The sequence below is a fragment of the Heterocephalus glaber genome, unplaced genomic scaffold (assembly GCF_053883595.1).
Source record: "Heterocephalus glaber isolate CG9 unplaced genomic scaffold, H.glaber_assembly_v1.0 deba00000546, whole genome shotgun sequence".
NCBI classification, from domain to species: Eukaryota; Metazoa; Chordata; class Mammalia; order Rodentia; family Bathyergidae; genus Heterocephalus; species Heterocephalus glaber.
The window spans coordinates 7,345,358-7,358,703 of record NW_028258147.1 but is presented as its reverse complement, the minus strand read 5'-3'; the positions used below and the strand labels follow the sequence as shown (position 1 = coordinate 7,358,703).

The 13,346-nt window shown below is 47.2% G+C and overlaps 1 protein-coding gene across 11 annotated transcripts in view; it reads left to right on the top strand.

The window, feature by feature from the left end:
• The first annotated feature begins 270 nt into the window (after positions 1 to 270).
• The window catches only part of Ccdc136 (coiled-coil domain containing 136), a 31,222-nt gene continuing 18,146 nt past the window's right edge, over positions 271 to 13,346 (top strand). For 6 of the 11 annotated variants that reach the window (XM_087204560.1, XM_013076507.3, XM_021237558.2 and 3 more), the window contains exons 1-5: positions 271 to 415; positions 1,136 to 1,243; positions 2,971 to 3,261; positions 3,345 to 3,419; positions 11,123 to 11,446. In XM_087204560.1, coding sequence (XP_087060686.1) covers positions 358 to 415; positions 1,136 to 1,243; positions 2,971 to 3,261; positions 3,345 to 3,419; positions 11,123 to 11,446 — 856 coding nt within the window. In that variant the 5' untranslated portion in view covers positions 271 to 357. Of the gene's footprint in view, positions 416 to 1,135; positions 1,244 to 2,970; positions 3,262 to 3,344; positions 3,420 to 8,106; positions 8,265 to 11,122; positions 11,447 to 13,346 lie in introns of those variants that run through there. The other 5 variants (XM_087204562.1, XM_087204561.1, XM_013076508.3 and 2 more) reach the window with 4 other exon arrangements.

Here is a 13,346-nt window from a genome sequence, read left to right as displayed (position 1 = left end):
ACCTCCAGGACCAGTGGATCCCGTCGCTCCCTTTTGGGGAGACCTAAGCTCCGAGAACCTCACATCTGTGGCCCCAGCCGGGTCGCTCCCTGCGCCCAGTGAGGCGATCCTGGGGGCGCCTCGCGGGCACGTGCTCGCCCGCCGTCCGCCCCTCATCCCCCGTCCCCCGTCCCCGCCCGCGGGGCTGTAGAGGCGGCAGGGAGGGCTTCCGGGCCGCGGGGGCGGGGGCGGTGTCAGGTGGCTCAGGCCCCGCCCCCTCGGTCCGCCCTCCCTCCCTCCTCCTTGCGCACCCGGCTCAGGGTCCGGGCCCCACGGCTGCGGCTTCGGCTCCGGGAGGCGGCGGCGGCGGGAGCGGCCATGGAGGCGGGCGCCGGGGCCGGCGCGGGAGCCGCCGGCTGGAGCTGCGCAGGCCCAGGTCAGAGCCACCTCTCCCTCACCTCTTACAGCCTCGGCTCTGCACGAATCTCCTCCCTCCAGACCCCCTGGCGCTCGCTGCCTCACAGCTCCGGGGCCCTGTGCCCCGCGTTGGCTCCCTCCATCCTGGCCTCCACTGGCCCACTCCCCATCTTTCGGCCTGGGGCTTTTCCCCCTCCCCGCGAGCGCCCCACCTCACCTCTCCAGCCCGTGGGGTTCCAGAGCCTGCACCCTTCGGTCCCGAGGCTCCTGAGCGGGGCGGGGTCCAGGGAGGGGAGGGAGGGGAGCGGCCGGCCCGGAGCCCCTTCCCGCACGCCCCCCTTCACAGCCTCCCCTTGTGTGCACCAAGGCCCCCTTTCAGCCCTTCTTTCCTGGCTCCTGGCCCCTCTCTCCCATCCTAGCTCCTCTCCTTCCTGTTCCCCAGGCTAAACAGACACACACCCTCTTTCTGCCCGTGCTAGGGAGAGGAGGCTGGAACGGGGGTGCTGAAGAGGCTGGCCAGCTCGAGCTGGGGTCGTCATGGCAGGCAGAGCCTGAGAGGTGGCTGAGGGCGGGGAGTCGCAGAGCAGGGCACACTGAGTCAGGCACGTCCTCTGTCTGGGATTACAAGTCTCAGGGGTCCCAGGGGTCTCCGAGCTACAAGACGTGTCCTCTTCTCTCCCCCTACACCCCGGCCCTCAGCTCCCTGGCATCCCACAATGCCTCCTCTTCCTGCCCACAGGACCCACAGTAACCACTGTAGGCTCCTATGAGGTGTCTGAGGGTTGTGAGAGGAAGAAAGGCCAACGCTGGGGTTCCCTAGAACGGCGTGGGATGCAAGCTATGGAGGGTGAGTTTTCCCCAAAGGTTTTCTGTCTTCCCTTTCTCCTCCCCCAATTCCCTTCCCTCCTTCCTCCCTCTGACCCCAGAGCTCTGAGCCAGAACACAGCCTTCCCTTAATTCACCTCAGGCCCTTCCACCTTAGCATCTGAGCCCCAGGCCTCCCTGGGCTAAGGCTTTGATGGAAGTTCAGGGTGCCACCCTTTGGGGCCCTCTTCACCCAGCTAACCAGGTTGTGTGTCCTGTGGGAGCTGCCAGACGGAGAAAGAGGCCTTGTTGGACAGAGCTTTGAAGCAGCCTTTCAGCAGGGGGTTTGTTCTCATTGCCTGCCGACCCAGATCCCAAGCTGTCTCTTATTTTAAAAACGAAGGACACAAGCATTGCAATTGTCTTTCTGGAGCCACCACCATTAACTTCTAATAGAAGCTTTGTAGCTTTGGTTTTCTAGCATTTCTCACTGCCTGAAAGACAGAGCCTAGGAGGGAGGCAGGTGAAGTCAACCTCCTCACACATGTGCCTCCCCACAACCCTTGTGAGTAGGCAGCTGCTGCCAACACATTTCACAGGACTTCCTGTGAAGTGTCCCCAGGCCCCTCTGACCAATCAGTGTGAGCAAGCTTGCTCCCTATAAGAGGGGTCAGATGACACAAGGGGTCCCAGATGCACCTTAGGCTGCAGGTATTGGGGAAAGTGAAAGCAAAGATTCAGAATTTCTAAACAAAGCAGACAGTTGCTGTCCAGGCAAGATTTTGCTATCTACAGCAACTGCAATGCAGTAAGGGGGGAAGGGGAGAATGCTCACCAACTGGAGGCTGGGGACCAGCACCAAACCCCACTTTTTAAAACCATTAATATGGCAAGCTGTCTTTTACACACAAGTTTAACCTAAAACTTCCCCTGAAAACCACCCTGGGTCAGCAGGGGAAAAGAGCAGGACACCAGCTGAGGAAAGCCAGATGGACTTGTTAGAAAATTTTAAAAACAGCCTGGTGTGGTGATGCATGCCTGTAATCCCAGCACTCAAGAGGCTGAGGCAGGAGGATTGCCACGAATTCAAGGGCAGCCTGGGCTACATAGTTCAAGGCCAGCCTGAATTACAAAGTGAAACCTTGCCTCAAAAAAAAAAAAAATTTTTTTTAGAAAAACATATTTGATAGCATACATTTGAAAGGACCCCAGTGTTTGTCCACTAAAATATTTAGGATCATTTTACCCAGATGTTTTTTTCTACTACCTACAGACAGTCAATACTTTCTAATTATGGAAAGGCTAATGTTTCACAACACACCTGGATGATTTTCTAACCTACAAGCCCCCAAAAGAAACTCTTGGCCCATTTGACCTAAAGTCACCACACAGTGTCTAAACCCTTTCTTGCCTACTTGTCCTACTATCCAGACACCAGACTAGAAAAGCCAGGTATCCTTCTGCAGGCTTTTCACAGCTGAGCCAGCACCAAGCTGCTCCATTTGCTGGTAGAAAGGGGGCAAGGGTGGTAGAAAGGGGCCAGCAAGTGTGATATTGGCCAAGAAGGGCTTGGGAGGGGAGGGGAGGGGATGCCTCCAAACTTGACCCTCACATCTGCAGCCTCATCAGGTCCTGCCCAGAACCTCCTGGGTGGAAGTGGCACTCTTCCTCCATCTTGGTCCAAGGATAGTGAGTTGGGGTGGGGGGCTGTGGAAGGACTACGGACAGGAAGTGGGTACTGACTCCTTGGTGGGATGGGTGTCTTCCTAGGGGAGGTGTTACTCCCAGCTCTCTATGAGGAGGAAGAGGAGGAAGAGGAAGAAGAAGAAGAAGAAGAGGTAGAAGAAGAAGAAGAAGAAGAAGAAGAAGAAGAAGAAGAAGAAGAACAAGTGCAGAAAAGTGGCAGTGTGAGCTCCTTGTCTGTTGGCAAGCACCGGGGCCTGAGCCTCACGGAGACGGAGCTGGAGGAGCTCAGGGCTCAGGTGCTCCAGCTGGTGGCAGAGCTGGAGGAGACCCGTGAACTGGCTGGGCAGCATGAAGATGACTCCCTGGAACTGCAGGGTGAGCACTTGTGATGGGGGTGGGGTGGGGGGCAAAGATGCTGCGCTTCCTCGGAGTCACACTGACACCCCCTCTTACTGCAGGGCTCTTGGAAGATGAACGGCTGGCCAGTGCCCAGCAGGCAGAGGTGTTCACCAAGCAGATCCAGGGACTCCAAGGTAATCGCCTGATTCGGATAAAGGGGAAGCAGCCAACCAAGCCCCTTTCTCCTGAGGGTTTATTGAAATACAGCAGACAAGCATAACCTATTCAGTACTTTCATCTCATTTTCCTCTACTATTCTCACCGTTTTATTTTCCTTCTTCCCTCATTCTCCTCTTTCCCTAATTGCCATTCCTTGTATCACTCCCTGGCTCTTCTGTCCTCCCTTCTCTGTTTCCCCTCCTATCTCACAAGTTCTCTCTTCCCCTTTTCTCTCTCTCTCCTCTCCCCTGTCCTTTCTCCTGATCAGTGCCAGGGGTGGATGATCAAGGTTGAATTCCAAGGCAGATTCCTTTTTTGGGTCACTCCATTGGCACCATGGGAAAGAGGAGGGAGCCAGTGTGAAGTGACTGGGGGTATTCGACCCATCTTGGAGGGAAACAGATAAGAATGCTTCTCTGAATCCCCAAGACCTGCGCTCATGGCCCCCAAATTCCTCTCTTCCACCATCCACATCCCTTTGTCTCTGGAATGCAGCAAGGTAGGCATCCCACATTCTGTCACATCACTAGAGAATCAGCTTTTGTTAGTTCTGTGGGCTTCCAGAAGGTTTTGGGGAGCTGCCCTAGAAAACAACAGGGACTCTCTAGGGAGAGCTGAGATCAAGCCAAATGAAGAGTATAAATGGAGAAAAAAGGTAGGCCTGGGAGCAGGCCTGGAGAGAAGCAAGCAAAGTATAAGAAGGGGAGGGAAAGAGAAGGGGACAGAAAATTTAAGCAAAGGGAAATGCAGGAAATAAGGTGAAGAGGAGGAGAATGTCACACAGGGAAGATGTGGGTGTTGGTCTCCAATCACCTAGATTTTTTTTCAGTGCTGGGAACTAAACCCAGGGTCTTCACACTGAGCTACATCCCCAGCTCGTTTTTTATTTTTTAAGACAGGGTCTCACCACATTGCCCAGGCTGTATTCCAACTTGTGATCCTCCTGCCTCAGCCTCCAGAGTACTAGGATTACAGGCAGGTACCACAAAGCCCCTCTAGATCACCTAGATTCTTGGCCCCAGCCTTGTCACTTAAAATGTTGTGATCCTATGGGCTGGGGATTTAGCTCAGTGGTTCCAGCACCTGTTTTGAAAGCACAAGGACCCGAGTTCAATCCCTGGTACCAAAAAAAAGAAAAGAAAAACGTATGTTACGCCCACTTTCACCTGTGTTGGGCAAGTCACTTTTATCCCTCTGAGACTAGGTTTCTTGCCTATAAAATAGGGCTAATTAATTTGTCTATGAAATGTTAATTGAGAGCCTTTATATTTGAAGGGCCAGCTATGAACAAGGCAGACCAGATCCCTAATGAGGAGTAGATTCTCATAGAGAAAGTCAGAAAATAAACAAGCAGCCTAAGTTCAGGAGCCAACAAATGCTCTGAACACAATATAACAGAATGAGTTTTAGTGAGGAGATGAGATGGGAGTTTATTTTAGACAGCATAATTTGAAAAGTCCTCTTTGAAAAGAGGACATTTGAGCTGAATAATGGGAAGGATTCAGCCATTTACGATCTGAGGGAAGAGCACACCAGGCAGAAGGAACAGCTACTGAAAAGGCCCAGAGGTAATAATGAGCTTCATATGTTGAGGGACAGAATAAAGGCCCTAGTGGCTATGGAGGACCCTAGTAAGACAAAGTTCCAAGAAGCAGGTAGAAGCCAATTACAGAGAGTCTTGTAGGCCAGCTAAGAGGTCTAGCTTTCATTTAAACCATAGGAGGATCTTAGCGAGTGGTGGAATGATCTAATCTGCTTTGCATTTTTGTTGTTGTTTGTTTGTTTGGTACCAGGGATCAAACTTGGGATCTTGGGCATGCTTGCAAGGCAGGCAGTGACACCACTGAGCTAAATCCCCAGCCCTGCTTTGCATTTTTAAAAGAGCATTTTGGCCATTATGTGAAAATTGGTTGGAGCCAGGCGTGGTGGCACATGCCTGTAATCCCATCACTCAGGAGACTGAGTCAGGAGGATCCCTGTGAGTTCAAGGCCAGCCTGGGTTACATAATGAATTCAAAGCCACCCTGAACTACATAGGGAGACCCTGTCTCAACAAACGAAAAAACAAACAAAAATGGTTGGAAGAAAGGGAGTTGAAACAGTGAGTCCTCTCAGGAAGTTTTTCCAATAGTCCAGTCCAAAGAGAGATAATGTTTGCCTGCATTAGGGCAGTAGAAATGGAGATGATAAAAAAAAAGAAATGGAGATGATTCAGAATAAATGTTGAAAGTGGAACCCTCAAGACCTGCCGATGAACTTGATGAGGAATACATCTTTCAGAGACACGAAGGAGGACTTAGGCTGGAGAAGCTGGATGAATGATGGCACTGCTCAATGGGATGGGAAAGATCTAGCAAGGAACAAGTTTGAGGACTAAGGGAGCCATTTAAGATTTAAAATGTTTTCCACCTGATGAGTTAGACACCTAAGTGACTATGTTAAGGAGGCAGGCGGAGATATGAATCCAGAACCAGTGGAGAAATTAGAGCTGGAAATAGAGATTTGGTAGTTACTAGCATTTTCCTGGCATTAGAATCCATGGGATACCATGGTGTTAGCATATGGAGGAGAAAATAAGGGTTCAATCCCAGAAACACTCTAGTATTCAGAGGTCCACTATAGAAGGAGAAATGAACAAAAAGAACTGCAGTAGGAGAAACTCCAGAGGTACGTCATACTCTGAAAGCCAAGAGCAGAAAGTGCTTCAAGGAGATAATGATCCATTGTGTCAAAAGTTGCTAAGGCAAGTGAGATGGCCATTGGAGTTGTCAAGATGGCACACCCTGAGACATCTTCGAGCCAATTGAGCTCTAGTGGATTGGGATTGAAGAGGAAATGGGAGGTCAAATGGAAAAGGTGAGTACAGATCACTCTTAATAGTCTTTTTTTTTTTTGGTACCGGGGATCGAACTCAGGACCTTCCCCTTGTGAGAAAGGCGGCACCACTGAGCTAAATCCCCAGCCCACTCTAATAGTCATTTTTAAGAGAAGGAGGGAAAGAAAAATAAGGTCAAGGGAGGGCTTTTCTTTTCTTTTTTTTTTGCACTTTATTAAATTCCTTTATTGGTACATTGTAGGTATACAACACAATTACATTTCTCATTGGGAATTGTACCTTTACATAATGCATCTTGGTTCTTATTTTTTCCCCATTCCTACCCCTCCCTTCACGCCCTCCACCCTTCCCTATTTACAAAGACTTTATTTCCATTTTTTCCATTTCTCATCATTTTTCCTTTCCTTTCTTTCCTTTCCCCTGCCCCTCTCACTACCCCTACCCCTTTGGGCATTTTCTTCCTATTTTGCATTATCGATTATTCATTCTAATCATTGGTATATTTTAGGTATACAATATAATGACATTCATCATTGGAAATTTGCACCTTTACATAATCTCTCTTGGTTCTTATTTTTCACCCTTGCCCAGCCCTCCCTTCAACCCCTCCATTCCTCCCTATTTACAAAGATTTTGTTCCTATTTTTCCATTTTCGCATATTAATCCCATTCCCTTCTGTCTTTTCCCCTAGCCCTCCCACTTCCTTCCCCTTTGTCCCATTTCTTCCTATTTCACATTGCCTATTATACATTTAGTCCTTATTTACACTTTCAGTTTCTCACACCAGAGAAACTATTCGGTATTTATACATGTTAAAAGGCTTCTGCACAGCAAGAGAAACCACCAGCAGTGTGAAGAGACAACCCACAATGTGGGAAAAAGTCTTCACCTGCTCTTCCTCAGACAAAGGTCTACTATCTGAATCTATAAAGAACTTAAAAAGATCAGACCCCCAAATTTAAAGACCCAATCCAAAAATGGGCATCTGAAATGAACAGACATTTCTCAGACAAAGAAGTAGAAATAGCAAATAAATACATGAAAAAACGTTCAACATCACTGGTCATTTGAGAGATCCAAATGAAAACAACGCTGAGATTCCACTTCACTCCAGAAAGAATGGCTGCTATCATGAAATCAACCAATAACAAATGCTGGCGGGGCTGTGGGGAAAGAGGAACCCTGCTCCACTGCTGGTGGGAGTGTAGACTGGTGCAACCACTGTGGAAATCAGTATGGAGACACCTCAAAGAACTAGGACTGGAAGTCCCATTTGACCCCGCTATTCCACTGCTGGGTATCTTCCCCAAAGAATTAAAAGAATCATACCACAGTGATATATGTGCGCCCATGTTCATAGCATCACAGTTTATGATAGCTAAAACTTGGAAACAGCCCAAATGCCCATCAACTGGAGACTGGATAAAGAAAATGTGGGGTTTTTTTAATAAAATGGAGTACTGCTCAGCCATAAAAAATGAGAAATTAGAGACGTTTATAGCTAAGTGGATGCACATTGAGGCAATACTCTTAAGTGAGGGCTTTTCTTTTTAAAAGTAGGAAACTGGAGATCATGAGCAGATGCGTGCCTGGAGAAGGAACATTCTTCCTTTCCAATAGGCGGGCAAGACAGGCAATCTGAACTATCTGGGAAAGAAAAGCTCCAGAGCGCTTCCATCCTTTGTCTTCCAGGGTTATTTCTAGGGTTTCCAGGATGACTTCTGTCTCCTCTAGGCCTGGACTCCCGGTGAGGGGGCCGCCCCAGGCCCCGCCCCACCGGAGGAACCTGAGCCAGTCCTCGCGCAGGCACATTTCCTGATTCCACCAAGAGGGGGCGCGCGCGGCCGCAGAGGCAGCTGGCGGTCGGTGGTCAGAGGGCATTCCGGCCGCCACAGCCCCTCGGGGCCCAGGACCTGCCGGGAGGCGGGAGGCCCCCCCAGGGAGAACGCTAGTTGGGGGCCAGCGAGATGGAGGCCATAACCTGTGAGTGAGAATCGACTTTTCTGTCCGGTAGACGACTCCTAGGCTCTTGGCCTTACCCCAAAGGTCTCAGCCCCAAGGTCAACAGGCGCAGTTCCAGCCTTTCCAATTCCTGGCCACTTCCTCCTGTTCAACTTCTGGATAGGCCCCGCCCCTGCCCCTCCCCCAGGGGGTCTTCGGAGGCCCCAGACTCCAGAGACTTGTACCCTGAGGCCAAGGGCCTGTTAGACTTCCCTACAGAAAGCCCACCTCAGGCTCTAGGGGAGGTTTATCCTCATGACCAGTGTCAACGCGGCCCTCACTGTGCTGTTTAGTAATGGGAATAGAGCAAGCCAGTACAGTAAGGGGATGACTTCCTTTCAAATTAAAAAGTCAGAGAACCTATGTGGACTTCCTGAGGCTTGGTACGGTTGATGATCGGTCAACATTTGCTGCTAGGAACCTTCTAGAAAAGGAAGGATTGGAGGAAGAGATGTGGCTGGTGCTACACATTTGCACTCAAGTGTAGGACCAGAGTCTGTCCCTTGAGGCAGCCTCTCTCTGCAGAGTTTATATCTGCAGTCTGGCCAAGTCAGTCTCTCTCCCTCTCTCTCTCCCCCTCTCCCTCCCTCCCTCTCTCTCCCCCCTCGCTGGTCTCAAACTCCTGGGATCAAGCAATCCCCCCCCCCCCAGTCTAGAGTTCATGCTGGGACTACAGGCATGCACTACCACACCCTAAATTTGCCTTATAAAATGTCTAAGTTCTCTTTCGATTTTTGTGAAATACACAGGAAAAACTCAGTACAAGTTTGTTGAATTGATCAACCCCTACCTCATTTATGCATAAATACACCAAGTGTATATTGAGTTGCATTCTGCCATTCCTGGACCTGGAATGGTCAGCAAAACAGACATGTTCCTTCTGGGTGTGGTGGCACACACCTGTAATCCCAGCACTTGGGAGGCTGAGACAGGAGGATCGCTGTGAGTTCGAAGCCAGCCTGGGATACATAGTAAGTTCAGGGCCAGCCTGAAACTTACAAAGGGAGACCCTGCCTTAAAAAAACACAACTAAACTAGAAAAAGAGACATGTTACTGCTTTATTACAGCTCATAACCAAGTGAGGAGGAGACTAACTATACACACGGATAGACACACACACGCACACAAACACACACAGAGACACCCCACTGCAGAGTACAAGGTGTTATGTGAAGGCATTTAATAGAGGACTTCTGTTAGCTTTTTTTTTCTTTCTTTCCTGTTAGCTTTTTGAGGAGATGAGGGTTGAGGCTAGGAAAAGTTGAAATCTGAGTGGTGAGCAAAATGAGGCATGGGGAGAATGCTTTGCAAGGAGTTTGTGGGAAAGACCGGACCCTCTCAGTCCAATCTGTGTTAATTCCCTAATCCTGGCCCCCAGATCTTGAGTTTTTATTGGTATCAGTGGCTTTTGTTGTTATTGTTGTTGTTTTATTTCATTGGTTTTTTTGAAATAGGGTCTCACTATGTAGTCCAGGCTGGCCTTGAACTCATTATGTAGCCCAGACTGGTCTTGAATTCACAGCAATCCTCCTGCCTCAACCTCCTGAGTGCTGGGATCACAGGCACACGCCACCACACCTGGCTCTGTGTCAGTGGCTTTTATTCTCTCTCCACTTTCTGATTCTCCTGATCCTAGATGGGTACCTGTATGAGCTGAGATAATCCACAGATACAAAGCTCTGATATATTTCTTTATAAGCTAATATATATGTATAATAACATAAAGACTTGTGATTATCAAACAGCACAAATATATATATGAAAGTAAAATACTGTGCTACCTGTTATCCCTCTCTGAAGCAACTATCCTTGATGGTTTGAGGCATAGATATTTCCAGAATGTCTTTGTACATTTGTGTGTTATCTACTGTACATAACATTTTTTGCAACATTAGATTTTCCATATGTTTTACCTTCTAGTTAACATAAAACTTTTTTATATTTTCACTATAGATCTGCTACTTTCTTTTAAATGGCTCTATGATATTCTATTAACCATCATCAATTTAAATAATCCCTGATTAGTCAATATTTAGATTATTTTTCCATTTTTGGTTATCATGTGAAGAACTTCTTTGAATTTCAGCTGGAAACTCTAAATGCACATTGTTTTGGGGTCGGTACTTACTACAAGTGGTTCATGATGGGGGCTCTGAGGCAGTGTAATTTCTAAACTCCCAGGTTGAATAGGTGAAAATATGGTGTGAGAGATTTTTAGCTAAGGAATTTTTAGAAAAGCTCAGAGTATCTGTAGAATACTGTCAGCTAGTGTTTGGTGTTTAACTGTCAGTTGAGTCCTTAGAAGCACTTAATATTTTTTATTTACAGTAGCCCAAGTTGTTGCTCTCTGTACGAGACCTCAAAATCTGCCTTTCTACTGTGCCTTACTGTGTAGTCCCTCTGTTCACTTCTTAGGTATTCTTTTTTTTTTTTTTTCCCAGTACTGGCGATCAAACTCAGGACCTTTCCCTTGTCAGGCAGGTGCCACTGAGCTACATCCCTGGCCCTCTTCTTTTCATGCCATACGGCACTCTGCTTCTCTGATGGGGTAGGGTCTAGGTTGTCAGGAGTTTCCAGACAAGAAAATCTCTGCCTTTAACTGTGTGCATAAGACATGATAGATTGATAGATTTGCCAGGCCTGGTGGCACATGCCTGTAATCCCAGCACTTGGGAGGCTGAAGCAGGAGGATTACCATGAATTTGAGGCCAGCCTGGGCCACATAGTGAGCCCAAGGCCAACCTGAACAACATAGTGAGACCTTGTCTCAAAAAAAAAAAAAATCCATGAAAGGTTAGTTCACTTATCCTCTTGACCATGTCAACCTTTGGCTTTTCAGGTGAGCTGCAGCATCTACGGGAGGAAATATCCCTGTTGGAACATGAGAAAGAAAATGAACTTAAGGAAATAGAACGAGAGTTACATTTGGCCCAGGCTGAGATCCAGAATCTGCGGCAAGCCTCGGCAGATTCTGCAGCTGAACATGAGAGCGACATAGCATCCCTGCAGGAAGATCTCTACCGAATGCAGAATGAACTTGATGACATGGAACGCATTCGGGGGGAATATGAAATGGAGATTGCCTCACTCCGAGCAGAAATGGAAATGAAGAGCTCTGACCCATCAAATAGTATAAGTCTCTCGGACTTCTCTGGGTTGCAAGGTATGAGAGCAAGCCCACCTCCTGACCCATCAGGAAGGTCAGGTAGAGGAGAGGAGGTCATAGATAGGAAAGTGGTGGAAGAGTGGTGTTACATTATGCATTAGAAAATAAATAACCCTGTAGAGATGTACCCTGGGGATTCTTACCCAGAGAACCACTGGGTACTGTTGATTTGTCTATGGAAAAGCTCTTCCTGGAAAAGTGTGCAGCTCTGGGATGAGTATAGAAAGACCTGTCAGCTTGGGAAACTCTTTCTGCTCCTCTGTCATGGCATTTTCCCTGGACCACTTTAGGGGGACCTTCAGCCCTGTTTCTCAGTTCCAGGATGCTAATTCTTAAGCTTCTTTAGCTCTTCCCAAAGTAGAAGCTTTAGGGGTCAACAAATCAGAGCACAAGACAGCTGGAAAGGAAAAGAGGTTATTTCTAGAAATGCATGAGGTACTCAAAAGCTTCAAGTCCTGCTTTCAGACAGAGAGGCTCTCAGCTAGTTGCTAGGATCCATGACATCAGAGAGTCTGCCTTTATTTGAGGCTAGATTTATGATCTGAGCATAATGGAGGCCCTATATTTGGCCAGGTCAAGCAGAGGCGGTAGTCAACAAGGAATCAAAGAATTCCAAGTTTTCCCAGCTGTATCAAGCCTCTCAGAAGAGCCTTTGGACTGGTGGTGCTGGGGGTGGCTAGCACATGGGAAAGGCTTTGGCTGGAATGAAACAGTTCAGAAACACAGCTCGACTCAACAGGGTGAACTTAGGTTATTATCTTTCTCTGAGGCTCAGTTTCCATCTCTTAGATACGGGACCCAAATTAGTTAACAAAACCTTATAATTAGATGAGAAGAAGGTCCCTAGGGAAAATGTGGAGGAATTAGAATAAAGTGTGGACTTTAGTTAATAGTAAAGTACTTGTGTTGATTCCATAGTTGTGACAAGTGTACCATGCAAATATAAAATTTTAACATCAAGGAAATTGAGTGAGAATTTTCCCAGGGAACTGTGCATTATCTTTGTAGCTTTTTTATAACTCTAAAACTATTTTAAAATTTAAAATTTATTTAGAGAAAAAAGAAAAAGAAACACTTATAAGGCTATTTTGGGAATTAAATGAAATACCCATTTAAGACTGAAACCATCAAATCTAATGCTTGGCATGGTTTTCATCAAATATTAGTTTCCTTCCATCCTTCTATGGTAATCTGCAGTATTCTAAAGACTTCTGATTGGAATAAATAGAAAACATTAGAAGTGACTTTTAGAGTGTTGAATTTTCTATCAGGTAAGATAGGTCTTGTGTTGTAATAAGGACAAGTTAGTTTTCCTTAAATGTGAGTAGAATTAGTGTTCTAAGAGATATGATTCTCAGTCATGAAAACATATAACACATAGATGTTGTGTATCATCACAGCCTTAAAAAGCTGAGCATAGTGGCACCCACCTATAATCTAAGCACTCTGAAGGCTGAGGCAGGAGGATCACAAGTTCGAGCCTAGCCTGGATAACTTGGCAACTTAGAAGACTCTGTCTCAAAATAAAAAGAGTTGGGGAGATAGTGTAGTGTGAGGGTCTTAGGTTCAATCCCAAATACTGGGGAAAATAATTGGTGACTAGTACTTCAGGATATGTGCTGGGACATTTCTACCAGATCTCCTCTAATGCTTGAAGATGAGATATGGGTCTGGTTGGGATGGACTTTTCTGTCAACAGACAAAAGACTATTAGAAAGGACACTTGGCCACATCAGGCTAGTGTCTTTGGTGTGATGGTAAAAGAAGTAAAGGAAGCTCAGGATTCCTGGGTTGCCTTCAAAAGGCAGGATCTGGAACTATATCATCTGGCAGTTCACATTGCTCAGCTTTTTGTACTAAAATCATGATAAGGAAGAAATCATAAACAGTTAAGTGG